A 19,773-nucleotide genomic window follows, 5' to 3' on the forward strand; every position below is an offset into this window, starting at 1 on the left:
TAGCTGGGATTACAGGTGCACACCACCACCCCAGCTAATATTTTTGTATTTTTAGTAGAGATGCGGTTTCACCATGTTAGCCAGGCTGGTCTCAAACTCCTGACCTCAAGTGATCCATCTGCCTTGGCCTCCCGAAGTGCGAGGATTACAGGCGTGAGCCGCTGTGTTCGGCCTTAAAATGATCTTTTCTTGGCCAGGGGCAGTGGCTCATGCCTGTAATCCCAGCATTTTCGGAGGCCAAAATAAAATAAATATTTCCCTCTACATTTAACCCTAGAATCAGAAAAAACAACAGCCCATGAAAAAGTGCAAACTGGTCCGGGATGGGGAGGCAATAGGGATGGGTGGAGACTAAGGCAAAGTGGAGAATTGATTCCCCCTTCCCTTGCCCTGCCCAGCCAAGGGGGCAGTCATCTCTCAGCTCCTGCCAGGCAGCCTGGTTTTTCAAAAGAAGCTAGAAATCCAAGGTTCTTTTCTTTTTTTAATTATAAGTTACATAGGTATACACGTGCCATAGTGGTTTGCTGCACCTATCAACCCGTCATCTAGGTTTTAAACCCTGCATGCATTAGGTACTTGTCCTAATGCTCTCCCTCCCCTTGCCCCCACCATTGACAAGCCCCAGTGTGTGATGTTCCCCTCCCTGTGTCCATGTGTTCTCATTGTTCAGCTCCCACTTATGAGTAAGAACATGCGGTGTTTGGTTTCCTGTTCCTGTGTTAGTTTGCTGAGAATGATGGCTTCCAGCTTCATCCATGTCCCTGCAAAGGACATGAACTCATTCTTTTTTATGGCTACAGAAACTCAAGATTTTTTTTTTTTTCTTTGAGATAGAGTCTTGTTCTTGTCAGCCAGGTTGGATTGCCATGGTGCAATCTCGACTCACTGCAACCTCTGCCTCCCGGGTTCAAGTGATTCTCCTGCCTCAGCCTCCAAAGTAGCTGGGATTACAGGTGCCTGCCACCATGCCTGGCTAATTTTTGTATTTTTAGTAGAGACGGGGTTTTACCATGTTGGCCATGCTTGTCTTGGACTCCTGACCTCAAGTGATCCACCCGCCTCAGTCTCCCAAAGTGCTGGGATTACAGAAGTGAGCCACTGCACCCTGCCAAAACCCAAGAGTCTTATGTGAAATTCCCGTTTCTCCATGCAGCAACCAGTTCTGTTTTTTAAAACCATGGAGGCCAGGCCTGGTGCAGTGGCTCATGCCTGTAATCCCAACCCTTTGGGAGGCTGAGGCAGGAGGACTGCTTAAGGCCAGGAGACTGAGACCAGCCTGGCACCTTTGCATAGCAAGACCCCAATCTCTACAAAAACATTTAAAAATAATAAAATAAATAAATAAAATTTTAAAACCGTGGAGGCCAGAAAATAAGTTATTGGTAGGATTTGTAAGGGTCCCCAGTTGTAATTTTCAATGCAGGAAATAAAAAAAAAAAAAAAAAATCAAGAACCAATACAGTGCACAGATGTGATTCCAAAATAGAGATTTATTTATTAAGGATTATTTAGTTTCTGCATAAAAATCACCAATTGTTCCTCATTGGGTTTTTTCTTTTAAAACACACGTCAATTGTTTTGGGGTTGCTTTGTTTGCCCCAGCACTTTAAAAAGTACAGCTGTTTGTAGCGCCAGGAAGAACAGTTCCGGTTAAGGCAGCGAGGCGTTTTCTCGAATCCTAGCGGCTGGAGGGTCCATCTCTCCCCGTCAAGAGAATACACACAGTAGGTAGTTTCTGAGGTTGAAAAATCTGTCCCTGAAGGAAGTAATTCTTCTGAAGAATGAAAACAGAGTCATCTATGGTCAATTGTTTGTGCCCTGTAGCTTTGAAAGAAACGCCTCTTGGTCATCAAGGGCTTGCTGGTTGGTTTCAGCTGTAAAACAACAGCAACAACAACAACAACAAAAACCAGAAAAAAGAAAATGAACAAAAAAACCTGTCTAGCAAGACAGAAAGAGCAGGGTTTACAATAGTGCTGTGAGGCTGGTCTATGCAAACCACATGAGAATACACACCAGTTTGCTTTTTTTTAAAAAAAAAATCCCACATAGGGCATAATTTCAAATCAAACTCTTATTATAGTCCTTAAAATAACCAAAATAGCAATACAGCGAGAGCCTCATAAGGTCACGTGCTTTTTTTTTTTTTTTTGAGACTGAGTTTCGCTCTCGTTGCCCAGGCTGGAATGCAGTGGTGCGATCTCAGCTACTGTAACCTCCACCTCCCGGGTTCTAGTGATTCTCCTGCCTCCGCCTCCCAAGAAGATGGGATTACAGGCGTGTGCTACCATGCCTGGGTATTTTTAGTAGAGACAGGATTTCACCATGTTGGTCAGGCTGGTCTCAAACTCTGACCTCAAGTGATCCACCCACCTCTTTTTTTTTTTTTGAGATAGAGTTTTGCTCTTGTTGCCCAGGCTGGAGTGCAGTGGTGCGATCTCAGCTCACTGCAACCTCCACCTCCTGGGTTCAAGCGGTTCTCCTGCCTCAGCCTCCTGAGTAGCTGGAACTACAGGCGTGCGCCACCACGCCTAATTTTTTATATTTTTAGTAGAGATGGGGTTCCACCATGTTGGCCAGGCTGGTCTCAAACTCCCGACCTCAGGTGATCCACCCACCTCGGCCTCCCGCAAAGTGCTGGGATTACAGGCGTGAGCCACGGTGCCCAGCCATCATGTGCTTATTTTTAAAGTGAGGTGGATGACACCATTCCCCCAGAGCCATGTTCCTCGTTGGCGACAAAACAAAACCAAAAAACCCTAGGACTTGACTTATTAGAAGTGTTAATCAATTTTTACCACGCTGAAATGAAGCTATAAAGTCAGTCTGTGCTGTCGTGAATTCCAAGGAGATTTGGAAGTAAGATCATTATTTATTGGTCCTTTAGAATAGACCAAAAAAAAAAAAAATGACTTAAAAAACGAGGGTTGTCCCCTGCAGACTCTGGCAGGACCCTGGGCCGCTCTGGGGGACGCAGGCCAGGGGCAGCTCACAGACTTGATTCACAGTGATTCTGGTTTGCCTGTTTCTCCATGTGGCCACGAGTCAGGGGCGTATCCAGCGGTGGGCACGCCTACACCTTGTAGTTAAGCTCGGCGTTCATCTGGGTGTACATCTCATAGATGACATCGATGGTGGCCGTGTAGTTGACTAGGAAGAGGCGGATCTTCTCCAGGCACTCCTCCTCTGTCACATTCTGCCCCTTGGAGAGTGCTTTCAGGAAGTCGGATTTATAGGGGGCTGCGTACAGTGCTGCCTTGAGACGGGCAAGAAGGGAGGTAGGCACAGCGTTAGCAGGGGCCGAGGAGCCAGGCCAGCAGGCCAGGGTTCTGGGAGGGGTCTTCCCTGGGTCCGTGCTGGACAGGGGGTCTGTGCTATTTGAGGTGTTGGAAGGGAAAGGAAAAGGGAGCGACAGCAGGAAGGACATCAGCTTTGGGGACAGACAAGCCTAGGTGCAAATGCCAGTCTGGGCCACCAACTAGCTGTGAGCCTTGAGCAAGCCACTTAGCCTCTCTGAGCTTCAGTTTCCTCGTCTGCAAAATGGGGATAATGGCTCCCACCTAATCGGGTTGCTTTTATAAGGATTAGGGGGTTTGTACAAAGTGCTCAGCACAGCACCAGGCATACAGTAGGCACTCAGCACAACACCTGGCACACAGTAGGTGTTCAGCATGGGTAAGTCTCTTCCTTCTGGGTTCCCTGCTCTGGAAAAAGGGAACTGCTTCTTCGGAAAACTCACTTTCTGAGTTGGGGAGACGACTGCTAATCATACTGTGGTCTCTCTTTTGTCCTTAGGGGGCCGATACTTCCCTAAATTTCAGGGCTGCTCTCATACTTGAAAAGTACAGAGAATTTGAAATTCACAGAATTTCAGAGCCAGAAGAAAAAAGGTACAACTAGATAAAAAGCTTAGGCTAGCCAGGTGCGGTGGCTCATGCCTGTAATCCCAGCACTTTGGGAGGCCAAGGTGGGCGGATCACAAGGTCAGGAGTTCGAGACCAGCCTGGCCAATATGAGAAAACCCCGTCTGTACTAAAAATACAAAAAATTAGCCAGGTGTAGTGGTGGGAATCTGTAGTCCCAGCTACTCGGGAGGCTGAGGCAGGAGAATTGCTTGAACCCAGGAGGCGGAGGTTGCAGTGAGCTGAGATCACGCCACTGCACTCCAGCCTGGGTGACAGAGCGAGACTCTATCTTAAAAAAAAAAAAAAGAAAAAACAAGTTTAGGCCAGGAGTTTGATAGGATGAGGAAAGTATAAATCCTATTTTTTAAATCTTTTTAGACATAGTCTTGCTCTGTCCTCCAGGCTGGAGTGCAGTGGCACGATCTTGGTTCACTGCAACCTCTGCTTACTGGGTTCAAGCTATTCTCCTACCTCAACCTCCCAAGTAGCTGGGACTACAGGTGCCTGCCACCATGCCCAGCTAATTTTTTTTTTTTTTTTTTGAGACGGAGTCTCACTCTGTCGCCCAGGCTGGAGTGCAGTGGCACGATCTCGGCTCACTGCAAGCTCTGCCTCCTGGGTTCACGCCATTCTCCTGCCTCAGACTCCCAAGTAGCTGGGACTACAGGTGCCCACCACCACACCCAGCTGATTTTTTGTATTTGTGGTAGAGACGGGGTTTCACCATGTTAGCCAGGATGGTCTCGATCTCCTGACCTTGTGATCCGCCTGCCTCAGCCTCCCAAAGTGCTGGGATTACAGCCTTGAGCCACCGCACCTGGCCAATTTTTTGTATTTTTAGTAGAGACGGGGTTTTACTGTGTTGGCCAGGCTGATCTCCAACCTGACCTCAGGTGATCCACCTGCCTTGGCCTCCCAAAGTGCTGGGATTACAGGCATGAGCCACCGCACCTGGCCAAATATTATTCTTTCATAATAAAAGTAGTAATAGCTGGGGTGGTGGCTCACGCCTATAATCCCAGCACTTTGGGAGGCCAAGGTGGGAGGATTGCTTTGAGCTCAAGAGTTCAAGACCAGTCTGGGCAACATGGTGAAACCTTGTCTCTACAAAAAAATACAAAAATTAGCTAGGTGTTGGTGGCTCGCACCTGTAGTCCCAGCTATTTGCGACACTGAGGCTGGAGAATTGCTTGAGCGTGGGAAGTAGAGGTTGCGGTAAGCTAAGACTGTACCACTGCACTCCAGCCTGGGCGACAGTGACAGAGGGAGACCCTGTCTCAAAAAAAAAAAAAGCAATAGCTTTGATGTACTGAGTATAAACCATGTGAACCATGTGTCAAGCACTTTATACTGATTAATTTCATTTATTTAATGCCTATTTTATACCTATTTGAAAAATGAGGATATTGAGGCTCAGGAAGGTAGGATCACAGCCCCCCATTTTTGTGTTGTGTGACCTTGTCTCAGTGTCACCGTCCTCATCTGGGAAATGGGGGTAAGAACAGTGCCACCTTGTGGTGCATTTGTGAAGATTACAATTCATGGGCAGCTGCCCTGGGCCAGGTACACAGGACACACTGTTACTATTGAGGTGATGGTTTGAGGATTTGTAGGGGCAATGCACTGTGGAGATCTCAAGGGGCCCATGGGAATGGACTCTGTCTCCAGCTCTTCCGGGGTGGATGGCCCAGGGGCTGCCATGCATCTCACTCTGTGACCAGCTCTTCCTCTTTGGAACCATACTGGTTTCTGCTCCAGCCTGCTTGCAGACTGTACCCCACAGGAACACTGAACAGGGTCCATCAGCCCCTCGTTCTCATGGCCACCAGGGTGGGCAGGCAGAGGGAGCTGCAGCAGAAAGGGTGGCCAGAACAGGCCGGGCAGGAACATGTGGGTGAGATGAGGGCAGCAAGCAGCAGGTGAAGGGCATGGCGCAGGGCAGCCAGAGGGCCTTCAGACGTCTCCTGAGCAGGGCTTCCAGCCTGGTGATCAACTGTAGGGCCCTCACCTAACCAGGCAGGGGCTGAAGCCTCACTTCCAGGAGCCCTGGCCAATGTCACCCCAACACAAGCCACCAAGAACGCAGAGGGCCGGTGTCCTTTCAGCAGATGCTCCCAGGAGGAGGCCCTTCTTTCCCCGCATGCCCCATGTGGGGATCCAGGCTGAATTTGAGGGGCCATCAGGCTGGGCCACCTTTGACCTGGGGTCCTCCAGGGCTTTCCCTGTGGTTTCTCTTTTCACCCCACCATCAGGCCTTGCAGGCCAAGGCCCCTAGAGAGAAACACCGTGGAGTATCTACAGTGACACCTGCTGTGGCTTGAATGGGGCTGGCCAGGGCACGGGAGGGGGACCTCTCCGTACACTAGCCTCACCCAAATAGATGGGGGAGCCCTTCCTGAGCCCGAGAGGGTAAACATAGCCTCACAGGCCAGGAGGGTGGGGAGCAGAATCTGCAAGCTGGTGGTCCTTTGGGGCCTGTGAGGGCGGCTCACCTGGAAGATCTTCTGCACGATCCAGCCGTGGTACTTCTTGAGGGCCATCTCGTAGGCCTTGGTGGCGTTGACGCGGATGAGGTTGGGGTGGTTCTCGTCCCGCTCCCCGTCGCAGATGCTCTGGAGGAAGACCTGGATGAAGCGGAGGCCTCTGCGGCCCAGGGAGGAGAAGGTTCATTAGGACCGTGCACACCCCTGTCGTGAAAGACCCTGATGGACTCTGAATTTGCCACCTACTGTGAGCCAGGAACATGTACACCCCAGAGGGCATGGTTATTCCCTAATCATCTTTCCCTGCTGCTTACAAGTAACGTGACCACTTGGCTCCATTCATTATCTCCCAAGCACCTTCTCTCCTCCAGGCCTGGTGCTGGCCCATGACAACAGTGACACTGGCTGTAAGATCCACGAGGGGTGGGTCTGGGCCTGCCTTGTCCATTTCTGTGTCCACATGGCCCCCACAGGCTGGAACATGGTAGGCAACCATCAGGCTTGAGGAATGAAGCCACAGTGCTGGCCCTTAAAGGGTTTGCAGACCACAGACTGTGGATATACCGGGCACACTGGCGAGACTGGCCCCCTGTGCACCAGGTTCCCTGCCTCCGCTCCCCAGCCCTCAGCATCTTTCTAAGTCTGCTACATTGCTTCTCTGCCTGAGACCTCCCAGAGCATCCTCCAATGGCCACTCGAGCCTTTCCTGAAGGGGTAGGGTGATGTTTCGAGAGCCAGGAGAAGCAGATGGGGTATAGCAAGGAGTCCACATGGAAAAGCTCACCAGGGCCCTCCCCTTAGCACACACCATCTCACCTCTTGCTTCCCTGGGGCCTGTGAGGCTGAGCTTGGCACAATCAGCCCATTTCACAGAGGAAAGCACTGAGGCTTCCCTAGAAAGGCTCTGTCACAGGCCAGGATGTGAACCCTGCCTGCCTCACTGCGTGCCCCCCACCTGGCAGGCTCTTTCCTTCACTGCCCCTCACTGTCCCACTGGGGTCCCCAGGTGAGCTGCTCTGCTCCCTCCCTGCAGTGGGGTGGGGATCAAGTCAGGGTGGGGTGCTCTAAGGGGCAGAAGCACTGGGTTTGAGGGCTGAAGAGTCTATAGCTGGTTGAGAACAGCATGGGTTCAAACCAGCCCATAGGATGTATTTATGCAAATTAGAACTCCTCCTCACAGCCGGGCACGGTGCCTCACACCTGCCTCACATGGATCACTTGAGGCCAGGAGTTCAAGACCAGCCTGGCCAACATGGCGGGCCTGTCTCTACTAAAAAATACAAAACTTAGCCAGGCATGGTGGTGCACACCTGTAATCCCAGCTACTCAAGAGGCTGAGGCAGGAGAATTGCTTGAACCCAGGAGGCGGAGGCTGCAGTGAGCCGAGATTGCGCCACTGCACTCCAGCCTGGGCAATAGAACGGGATTCTGTCTAAAAATAAAAAATAAAAATAAAAGAATTCCTTCTCCTCAAGATGGTATACTTCTACCAAGAAACTGTCATAACATACAAATCCACTTTGTACGTGTGACCAGCCCTAAACAGGACACCTCTGTGCAGTAGGCAACCTGCATAACTGTGCTGGATGACATGGGCACGTGATTTGGCCTCCAGAAGTGCCAGCTGCCTCCTCTGTGAGGTGCGAATAGCTACCACACCTAACTCACAGAATATGAAACCCAATCAGCATATAAAAAGCTTAGCACGGGCCGGGCGCGGTGGCTCAAGCCTGTAATCCCAGCACTTTGGGAGGCCGAGATGGGTGGATCACGAGGTCAGGAGATCGAGACCATCTTGGCTAACACGGTGAAACCCCATCTCTACTTAAAAATACAAAAAACTAGCCGGGCGAGGTGGCGGGCGCCTGTAGTCCCAGCTACTCGGGAGGCTGGGGCAGGAGAATGGCGTGAACCCGGGAGGCGGAGCTTGCAGTGAGCCGAGATCCGGCCACTGCACTCCAGCCGGGGCGACAGCGCAAGACCCCGTCAAAAAAAAAAAAAAAAAAGCTTAGCACGATGCCCTGATCAGGGTGTGCTCCTATACTCTGATGGGACTGGAACCAGGAAGCATCACTGTCAGGCAAGCCCTGGCCCTTGGGAGACCTTTTTCCAGTCATTAACTAGCATCACACTGGAAGGGCTCGGAAGTGACCTTCCCAGCCTGGGGTGACACTGCGGAACAGTGACAGGTTTGCTTTCCCTCCTCTGCAGCACAGCACCCAGGCCCTGCCACCTGAGCCCGTCACCTTTTCAGCCACATCAGCGCCAGTGTGGCCCCTACTTTGGGCCACTCTGCTCCATACATTTCTTTCTCCACCTCCAGGATGTTCTGCAGGGTCCGGAACTTGGCTGGGTTGGTGTCATACACGGCTTTGATTTTCTGAAATGGAGCACACAGGATTTTCCCTTAGGTAAACTGCCCCCTATAGATATCTGGCCCGCACGCTGGGTGAAGAGCACCCTACCAGCATCTCCCGCTCCTTCCTGCCCTCCAGGAACAGCAGGGATAAGACCTGTAACAGTAACTATGACTGTTCACATGAGCAAGGATTTGCAAAATGCTTTACAGGCACTGCCTTATATGATCCTGGTGGCAACCCTGAAGTTGCTGTCATTATCCCATTTTACAGGCAGAGACACTGAGGCTCACAGAAGGGCATGGACTTGTCCAAGGTCACACAGTTGGTACAAAGTTCATGTTCTCCAGCCACTACTGACACTGGCTCAGACACCAAGTATCTGAAGTTTTGCTTTGGTGGACAAGTGGAAATAGGTTCCGAGGATTCCAAGAAGTCCAGGAATGAAGGCCTCTGAGATGGAGCCAGGTAGGCCTGGGTCTGAATCCCAGCTCTGCCACTTACTTGCTTGTGACCTTAAGTGAGTCCTTCTCTTAAGGTCTCACTCTGAGTCTCAGCTTCTTCATCTGTAAAAAGGGGATAACACAGGACCAGCCTCAAAGGGCTGCTGGGATGAAGAAATGAGATCATACAGTGTGTCCCAAGCCCTTGGCTGGGCCCTACATGGATTCTCACGGGCAGTCTATGGCAGGGGAGACGGCATCAGGAACTACCAGGATTGGAGAAGGGGAGGGCCAGACCAGTGCTGACTGCGGACTTTGGGACTTACTTACTTGGTGGGGATAGATGAAAGAACCAGCAGGTTCCTTCTCAGGGTCAACTCTTTAATTAGACTTTGGTCCCAGTCAGGCTAGACTGGTGACCAGATGGCGAGACTGTGGAGGAGGGCAGAGAACATTGAGCCCTGATTGGGCAAGTTTGGGGCCCATCTTCTACGCCTCCATGTCCTTCCTCGGGCTGGGAAGCTTGCAGCTGGGACCATGGTGCTGGCAACCCAGGTAGGCTTAGATTCCTGATGCAAGTCCTGGGCTATGGCTGCCTGACCAGGTACGTACCGTGATGTTGCCGCTTATGTCTGCCTTGATGGGAGTGAACACTGGGGACCCAAGGCAATCTGGGGACAAAATGAGAAGAGAGATTGAGATTACCAGCAAGTGATTTTTCAGGGCCACTGCAGGCCGTGGGGACATGGTGGGTGGGTTACATGGTGGGTCCCGGGGAGAGCTGAGTTGTTCTGGATGTTACTAAGGCAGCATGGGCTTGGGTGCAGCTCCCAGCTCCGTTCTCTGAGCTTCCTGTTGGCAAATGAGGCTACAGCACCAATCACAGAGGCATGATGAGGACAGCTTGAAATAAACAGTCCAATCCTAAGACACACATTTGATTCATCTAGAGAATCAGAATGGTATTTGTTTGTTTTTTGGGGTTTATCTTGAGACACAGTCTCGGTCTGTCACTCAGGCTGGAGCGCAGTGGTGTGATCATAGCTCACCACAGCCTTGACCTCCTGGGTTCAAGCCATCCTCCCAACCTCGGCCTCTGGAGTAGCTGGGACTATAGGCATGCACCACCATATCTGGCTAATTAAAAAAAAATTTTGGCCTGGTGCAGTGGCTCACGCCTGTAATCCCAGCACTTTAGGAGGCTAAGGCAGGTGGATCACTTGAAGTCAAGAGTTCAAGACCATCCTGGTCAACATGGTGAAACCTTGTCTTTACCAATATACAAAAATTAGCTGGGTATGGTGGCTCGCGCCTGTAATCCCAGCTACTCAAGAGGCTGAGGCAGGAAAATTGCTTGAACCCGGGAGGCGGAGGTTGCAGTGAGGTGAGATCACGCCACTATACTCCAGCCTGGGTGACGGAGTGAGACTCTGTCTCAAAAAAAAAAAAAAAAAATTTTTTTTTTGCACAGATCTTGGTGATCAGGATCTTGTGTAGACCTAAGTTAATGTGTCTGTTTTTAACAAAAAAGATTTTTTTAAAAAAAGTGCTTAACTTTTAAAATAGAAAAAAGCTCATAGAATAAGGATATAAAGAAATTTTTTCTAGAGCTATACAATGTATTTGTTTTTAATTGTATAAAACATTTAATTTATTGGTCTTTGGGGGGAATTTGATGCATCACCACTATATTAGAACTGAGCCATTAATTCTGTAGCTTCATCAATATTAACTACTTTATTTTTATGATGCTACTGAGGAATCAGTTCTTTCTACAGAGGTTCAAGAGAAAGTCCTTCTAAGACGTGTGCAAATCTCGTATATTTATTAGATTGGTGCAAAAGTAATTGCAGTTTTTGAATATAAAAGCTTTATCTACTCTGTTGACTTTTTCATCATTCATAACGCTTATCTTTTTTTTTTTTTTCCCGAGACAGAGTTTCACTCCTGTTGCCCAAGCTGGAGTGCAATAGCACGATCTCAGCTGACCACAACCTCCACTTCCTGGGTTCAAGCAATTCTCCTACCTCAGCCTCCCGAGTAGCTGGGATTACAGGCACACGCTACCACGCCTGGCTAATTTTGTATTTTTAGTAGAGGCGGGTTTCACTATGTTGGTCAGCCTGGTCTCGAACTCCCACCCTCAGGTGATCCACCCGCCTCTGCCTCCCAAAGTTCTGGGATTACAGGCATGAGCCACTGTGCCCGGCCTCGTTTATCTTCTTAAGATTAGTGGTAACCGGTTTTGCTTTGTTGGTAGCCTTAAAGTGTTTTCAGCTGGCTATGTGAAATACACTCCCGGACTTCTGCCCTCTTAATCTGTTCTCGGCCATTGTCTTCAATAGTAGCATGCACCTATGTGTGTTTTTAAAGACAGGGTCCTTTGGCAACTGAAGCAAGATAAATAAAAATAAATAAATGCATAAAATAAAGATAGGGTCTTGTTCTGGCACTCAAGCTGGAGTACAATGGCGAGATCACAGCTCACTGCAGGCTTCAACTCCTGGACTCAAGCAATCCTCCTGCCTCAGCCTCCCAAAGTGCTGCGATTAGAGGGATACACCATCACACCCAGTAGAATGTTCTTAAATGGAGGCGTTTTCCTTTCTTGGTGGGTCATAATATATGGGAGCATCGTATAATAGGTAACACGTTGGAGTTGATAAAATGTAGACCTGGAAACTGCCTGGCAGTGCCTGGAACTGCTGGGATCTGCTGAAATGTGAGCAACCTGCTGCCTGCCTCTCCTCCGCTCCCTCTTTTGTCACCCCCATGGCAGGCTGTCACAGGACATCTCACTCCTTACATGCAGGAAGTATGCAGGTTCTTTACTGAGTAGGCTCGATGTGGACTTTACCTTCGAGACTGAAGACAGACTACCGGGCTTCCGTGACACCTTTTCATCGTCCTTGTTGCAGTCCAGAAAAGTGACCTCGCTAAGCCTACTACAGAGCCCAGGGGACAAAGACCCCAGAGCAGGCTAGAGGCGGGTGCCGACCCCACGGGAGTGAAAGGCCAATACCCAGGAGGCCAGACAGGGACCTCAGTGTGTGCGCCAAGTGACCACATGAGGGCAGAGGGCTAGGGGAGGAACTTCCTTAAGCCAAATTCCACCCAGGGTGACCCTGCACACCTGGCCAGCCATCTGGAACATTCTAATTGCAGCTATGAGAGAAACAGCATTAGACACTTAAGGAAACAGCCCATAGTCCAGTGGAAAGAAGGTGGGCTAGGGATTCAGACAGATGGGGTGAGAATCCTGCACGACCACTCCCAAGCTGAGTAAGTCTCCTCGCCTCTGTGTGCCTCAGTTTCCTCTTGTGTCAAATGGGGCAATAATAGTACTTATTTCATATACTTCTTTAAGAAATTAAAAATAAGGCACCGAGGCCAGACGGTAGCTCACACCTGTAATCCCAGCACTTTGGAAGGCCAAGGCGGGCGGATCACAAGGTCAGGAGTTTGAGACCAGCCTGGCCAACATGGTGAAACCTCACCTCTACTAAAAATACAAAAATTAGCCAGGCGTGGTAGCAGGCGCCTGTAGTCCCAGATACCCAGGAGGCTGAGAGAGGAAAATCGCCTGAACCTAGGAGGCGGAGGTTGCAGTGAGCCGAGACTGTGCCACTGTATTCCAGCCTAGCAACAGAGCAAGACTCCATCTCAAAAATAAAATAAAATAAGGCACCAAATACAAGTAGCAGAGTGCCCGGTGAGTGCTGAACACTCAGTACCTGGACTTCAATCATATCATTACTAGGGTCAGGTGCTGTGACCCAGCAAATGACATCATTGTGGAAGCCACAGGATCCCCCAGAACCTCCACCGAGTGGGACTCATCCTTGACCTGTGCCCCTGCTGCTTTCTCTGTGCTCCCCTGTGAGGCCCCACTAGAGCCGGGGCTGCCACCTTGCCCTGCTGCAAGCTCCGGGCATGCTGTCCTCACGCTGGGCCATGAGCAGTCTCCTCTTGGCAACTGAGCCTCTTTCCAATGTCTACAGAGGCAAATCTCCCAACAAGGGGCCATGCTGGAGCCTTCCCTATGGTGGTCACGTCAGAGGCTGCTCAGAGGTGCTGCGCCAGGGATGCAGGCAACGAATCCAGGGTGCTCTGGTCTCCCAGACAGGCCTGCCAGGCATCAATGGGGTGACAACTCCATGCCACCCTTTAACCTCACCTGACGGATCACTGACCTCCGCTGCATGTGGAGGCCAACCTGGGGAGGTCATGCCACTTGTTAGCCCTGGAAGGTGTTCTCTTCCAGCACCGCTACCGCTGCCTCTCTGGAAGGACCATGCATTCTCAACTTACATAATAACGCCGGAGCCAAGATCCTCTTTCCTCCGCCAGTGACTACAGTGCCGCCAGAGGGTGCCAATTCCGACCCTCACAAGGGGCCAGGCAGGTGCCATGGATGGGCTACATGGGGACTGGCAAAACCCATCCAGACATAAGGCTGTTCCTCAGCTCCAGCTGACGGCTTTACATCCTCATCTTCCCAAAATGTATAATGAGCCGGACATGGTGGCATGCACCTGTAGTCCCAGCTACTTGGGAGGCTGAGGTGGAGGATCGCTCAAGCCCAGGATTTAAAGTTGCACTGAGCTATGATTGTGTCACTGCACTCCAGCCTGCGCAACAGAGTGAGACTCCATCTCTTAAAAAAAATTAAAATGTGGGCCAGGCGCAGTGGCTCGCCCCTATAATCCCAGCACTTTGGAAGGTCGAGGTGGATGGATCACCTGAGGTCAGGAGTTCAAGACCGGCCTGACCAACATGGTGAAACCCCGTCTGTAATAAAAATACAAAAATTAGCCAGGCATGGTGGCGCGCACCTGTAATCCCAGCTACTTGGGACGCTGGGGCAGAAGAATCACTTGAACCCAGGAGGCAGAGGTTGCAGTGAGCCGAGATTGTGCCACTGCACTCCAGCCTGGGCAACAAGAGTGAAATTCTATCTCAAAAAAATAAATAAATGAAAAATAAAAATGCATAATGTACAAAGGCTTACATTAGACTGATGGACGGATGGATAGAGATATGGATAGATAGGCACAGTAAAATATTAATGGTAACATCTAGGTGATAGATGTACAAGTACTATTTACTGTAAAATTCTTTCAACTTTGCCACGTTTGGATTTTCTCATAGAAAATACTGAAAAGGCCGGGCGCGGTGGCTCAAGCCTGTAATCCCAGCACTTTGGGAGGCCGAGACGGGCGGATCATGAGGTCAGGAGTTCGAGACCATCCTGGCTAACACGGTGAAACCCCGTCTCTACTAAAAAATACGAAAAACTAGCCGGGCGAGGTGGCGGGCGCCTGTAGTCCCGGCTACTCGGGAGGCTGAGGCAGGAGAATGGCGTAAAAACCCGGGAGGCGGAGCTTGCAGTGAGCTGAGATCCGGCCACTGCACTCCAGCCTGGGCGACACAGCGAGACTCCGTCTCAAAAAAAAAAAAAAAAAAAAAAAAAAAAAAAAAGAAAATACTGAAAAAACTAATGTCAGGGTTTTTTTCTGCTCATAAAATCCTATTTGTTTTTCTACTTTTTTTTTCCAAGTCTGTTTCACCGTTACAGTGATGATAGTCACGTGTGTTACACCTTTGTTTTTTAAACCAACAGTCTTGCCACCAGACTTGAGCTCTGAAGAGGGCAGGGACCAGGTTCCCTGCTACGCCCCCAGCACCCAGCAGGTGCCTGACCCCAGTCGGTACTTGTATGACATCTGTGGAATGAATGAGTGAATGAATGGACTGTGGGAAATGTAGAATCTGTCAGTGTATTTCCCTGCCAGGCTCTCCATCTCTGCACCCTCCTATGGTTCAGACTGACCCAACACACTGGTTTTAAGTACCTATCCAACCCAGATGGCAGAGGATATGTGAAGGGACTTGGGCCTCAGTTCCCCTGCTTATAAAATGGAAATCCTTCTAAGATGTTCCTCTGCAGGGCTGCTGTGAGAAAGAGGTGTCACACGTGCAAAGTGAGGGCTCAAAGCACTGACCATGATTGTTTTTACTGCCATTGGCTGGTTTTCAACCAAAGCCTTCCAGTGAAGAAGAGATGATGGCAGGGCTTGATGACAGATCACCATCGACCATGGGTGGCTTATTAGCTTTTCTCAATGACTCAGGTCATTCAACATGCATTTCAGAGACGCAGAAAAATGTTATGCAGCATCCTTTTGCAGTTCTGAGGGGCCCTGCCCTGGTGGCAGGGAGAAAGGCTTTTTGTTTTGTGTTCTCCTGACCATGCGCTACAAGGGTCACGAGGCCGCCATGGTCAGCAGGAGCTGGGCCCCAACAGCAGCTGTTATTGTGTGTGGGGCCACCGCACAGGGCCAGAGCTCCTGCTCAACAGTAAGGGAGGAATGTGATGCCCCAAATGCACTTCTGGGGCTGGGAGCCTAGCAGAAGAGAGGGGAGGCAAGGCAGGGGCTGGGAACGCCACCCCAGACTCCACTTCCACGCTCTACCCACAGGGAGTCACTGGCAGGAAAGGGAGCTCTGCATGCATCTCTGTATTATGTAAACATGCACGCTGAAGTGTGTCTGGAAGTATCTGGAGGTGGGCTGCCTGCGATTAGCAGGGGCATCAACCTGGGCAGTGGCATTGAAGCAGTGGCATCCACAGTCCTAGGTTTGAATCTCAGCTCTGGTGTGAGTTTGGCCAAGTGACTTAACCACTCCAGGTTCTGGCCCTTCGGTTTCTACAGCCCAGAGGTGCTGTGCAAACAGGAAGTGCTCTGTATATAGTTGGGCTGAAGCCTGTTTCAACAGCTCCTACTCAAGGCTCTAGGCTTCTGTTTGCCTTTGGTGCAGTCCAACGACATCAAGTCCCAGAAAAGCCAAATGACTTGCCCAGGTTACACTCCAGGGAGTGCCAAGACACAATTCCAGAGCCAAAGCTGCTTCCACTATACCCTTAACCTTTCTGTCTAGAATGTTACCATTCTTCGAACTCAAAGAATGTTTCTTTGAAGTCCTGTGAACTCAGAGAAAATAGGAAACCAGAAGACGATTTTAATTCCCAAGCATGTGGTCGCTTTTTTAATAGTTTATTTTACTTATTTATTTATTTTGAGACAGAGTCTCACTCCGTCGCCCAGGCTAGAGTGCAGTGGCGCAATCTAGGCTCATTGCAACCTCCGCCTCCCGGGTTCAAGTGATTCTCCTGCCTCAGCTCCCTAGAAGCTGGGATTACAGGCGTGCGCCACCGCACCCAGCCTCTAATAGTTTAAATTCAAGCCTGCGCCTGCTCTGAATAGAGCATGACATGTTTCTACCAGGCTCTCGAGCCTTCCATTTCCTACAGAATGCAGCCCTAACCCCAAATTACCCTTCTTGTTTGACCAGTTTTGCAGTTACCCCAAACTTGTTTTTTTTAAATTGTTGTCAGCAAACAGGCTCTTTGAAATGCCACCCAGAACCTGTCTACCTGGAGGGAGGGAGGGGACCTGGAGGGTTTTCTAGTTCATGACCTCCAGGGAGAAAGGAAGCTGTCTTTTTAAACATTTTTTACTTATTCTTCTTCTTATTTTTTTTTTTAATAGAGACAGCGTCAGGCCGAGCATGGTGGCTTACGTCTGTAATCCCAACACTTTGGGAGGCCGAGGCAGGCAGATCACCTGAGGTTCGGAGTTCAAGACCAGCCTGACCAACATGGTGAAACCCCATCTGTACTAAAAATATAAAAATTAGCTGGGCGTAGTGGTGGCAAATCTGTAATCCCAGCTACTTGGGAGGCTGAGGCAAGAGAATCACTTGCACCTGGGAGGTGGAGGTTGCAGTGAGTTGAGATCACACGTGAGACTGTCTGAAAAAAACAAATAGAGACGGGGTCTTACTATTTTGCCCAAGCCAGTCTCAAACTCCTGGGCTCAAGCGATCTGTCTGCCTTGGCCCCCTCAAAGTGCTGGGATTACAGGCGTGAGCTGCCATGCCTGGCCTGAAGCTGTCTTTAAAAAAAGAAAAATCAGATATGGTCCCACCATCTTCTTTCACAGACCCAACTAGAATGAGCAGATTCCAAATACAGTAAAGCCTTGGTTATCTGGAACAGCTGGCAAATGGCCCCTTCTGTTTAATGGAGAAGGCTTTTTCCAATGCACGCTACTCAACTCACAAGGCACAAGGAAAGAAACCAATAAACCTAATTATAAAAAACAGAAACCTCCTATATGGGGGAGAGGAGAAATTCCACCACCAACTAAAGTCAAAAACTTGGGGGCAGACAGTAAAGAGTCTGTGTAACAAGCATAACAGAAAAAAGGCCAATATCCCTAATATGTAAAGAGCTCTTACAAATCAGTAAGAAAAAAACAACAGCCCTATAGAACAGTGGGCAATTCACAATAGAAATGAAAAGACGCTTAATCTCAATAATAAAACAAATAAAAACAGTGAAATATTTTCCATCTACCATTTTTTTTAAGAGTCTTGCTATATTGCCCAGGCTGGAATGCGGTGGCTATTCACAGGTGCAATCCCTCTATTGATCAGCATGGGAATTTTGACCTGCTGTTTCCAACCTGGGCCAGTTCACACCTCTTTAAGCAACCTGGTGGTCCCCTTTGCCAGGAGGTCACCATATTGATGCCAAACTTAGTGCAGACACCCAATCAGTGTAGCACACTACAGCCAAGAACTCCTGGGCTCAAGTGATCTTCCTGCCTCAGCTTCCTGAGTACCTGGGACTACAGCTGTGCACCCCTGTGCCTGGCTCTCAAATACAAATACACCATTAGTATTGCAGCTCAGCCATCCTGGATGGAGCTCATCAAAATGTAACACAAATGTCACTGCTTTCATAGTGGAAGCCATTTGTAGCTTTCTAAACAGGGCCATCATCAAAAATACGAGTTATGATAAAGATGTGGCCCAGAAATGTCACTGGTCCCCTCAAACCATCACTAAATGACTCTAGATGGTGTGCCTTCAGGCTTTTAGGACAACTGGACAGCTTTGTATATCTTTTTTTTTTTTTTTTTGAGACAGGGTATCACTGTGTTGCCCAGGCTGGAATGCAGTGGCACAATCATGGCTCATTGTAGCCTGGAACTCCTGGGCTCAAGCAATCCTCCCACCTCAGCCTCCAGAGTAGTTGGGACTACAGGTGTGCACCACCATGCTGGGCTAATTCTTTTTTTTTTTTTTTTTTTTACTTTTTGTAGAGACTGGGACTCACTACACCATTGCCCAGGCTGGTCTTGAACTCCTGGGCTCAAGCAATCCTCCAGTCTCGGCCTCCCAAAGTGCTAGGATTACAGGCATGAGCTAGTGTACCTGGCCAACTTTGTGTATTTTTTTTAAACTCCTGTTGGTGGTTGACAGCTACTTCTTCCTGCAGTGCTTCAATTATTTATTTATTTTTTTTTTTGAGACAGAGTCTCACTCTGTAGCCCAAGCTAGAGTGCAGTGGAGCAATCTCAGCTCACTGCAACCTCCGCCTCCCAAGCTCAAGCAATTCTCCTGCCTCAGCCTCCCAAGTAGCTGGGACTACAGGTGCACACCACCATGTCAGGCTAAATTTTTGTATTTTAGTAGAGACAGGATTTTACCATGTTGCCCAGGGTGGTCTCAAATTCCTGAGCTCAAACGATCCACCCACCTCGGCTTCCCAAAGTGTTGGGATTACAGGCATGAGCCACCGTGCCCAGCCAAAGTCTTTTAGATACTTAAAAACCAAATAGCCAACAGAATCAGAATCTCCTGCAAAGAGGAGGCAGGCACCAAGGAGGGGTTTCATGCATGGCCTTTGGGACAACTCTGACTAGACAAGGGCTATCTGGGGCCTCCTGCCTGGGTCTCTGCCACAGTTGAGACGGGTGACATTGCCCAGAAAGCAGAATTCCCTATAAGCCAGCAGTGACCATATGCTACACAGCAGTATCACACTAATTTCTTTTTTTTTTTTTTTTTTTGAGATGGGGTCTCATTGTGTCACCCAGGCTGCAGTATAGTGGCACAATCACAGCTCACTGCAGCTTTTTTCTTTTTCTTTTTGAGACGGAGTCTCGCTCTGTCACCCAGGCTGGAGTGCAGCGGCGCGATCTTGGCTCACTGCAAGCTCTGCCTCCTGGGTTCACATCATTCTCCTGCCTCAGACTCCCGAGTAGTTGGGACTACAGGTGCCCGCCACCACGCCCGGCTAATTTTTTGTATTTTTAGTAGAAATGGGGTTTCACCGTGTTAGCCAGGATGGTCTCGATCTCCTGACCTCATGATCTGCCCACCTTGGCCTCCCAAAGTGCTGGGATTACAGGCGTGAGCCACCACGCCCGGCCTCACTGCAGTTTTGACCTCCCAGGCTCAAGTGATCCTCCAGCCTCAGCCTCTGGAGTAGCTGAGACTACAGACACATGTCACCATGCCCAGCTAATTTTTTGTTTTTAATTTTTTGTAGAGATGGGGTCTCACTTTGTTGCCCAGGCTGGTCTTGAACTCCTGGCCACAAGTGATCCTCCCACCTTGGCCTCCCAAAGCACTGGGATTACAGGCAGAAGCCACTGCACCCAACCTCATTTCCTCTTTTTCTGGCCTCAAGAGAGTTGGACAGTACTGGTCATTATGCTCTTAGCAGGAC

At 49.6% G+C, this 19,773-nt stretch overlaps 1 protein-coding gene across 1 annotated transcript in view; it reads right to left on the reverse strand.

Annotated features, from left to right (window-relative positions):
• Positions 1-1,470: 1,470 nt before the first annotated feature.
• GLTP (glycolipid transfer protein) overlaps positions 1,471-19,773 on the reverse strand; it is a 30,760-nt gene continuing 12,457 nt past the window's right edge. The window contains exons 2-5 of the mRNA XM_003907133.4: positions 9,801-9,859; positions 8,635-8,768; positions 6,398-6,548; positions 1,471-3,256 (exon numbers count right to left, since the gene is read on the reverse strand). Coding sequence (XP_003907182.1) covers positions 3,074-3,256; positions 6,398-6,548; positions 8,635-8,768; positions 9,801-9,859 — 527 coding nt within the window. The 3' untranslated portion in view covers positions 1,471-3,073. The remainder of the gene's footprint in view (positions 3,257-6,397; positions 6,549-8,634; positions 8,769-9,800; positions 9,860-19,773) is intronic.

This window comes from Papio anubis, chromosome 9, assembly GCF_008728515.1.
Source record: "Papio anubis isolate 15944 chromosome 9, Panubis1.0, whole genome shotgun sequence".
Taxonomy (NCBI): Eukaryota; Metazoa; Chordata; class Mammalia; order Primates; family Cercopithecidae; genus Papio; species Papio anubis.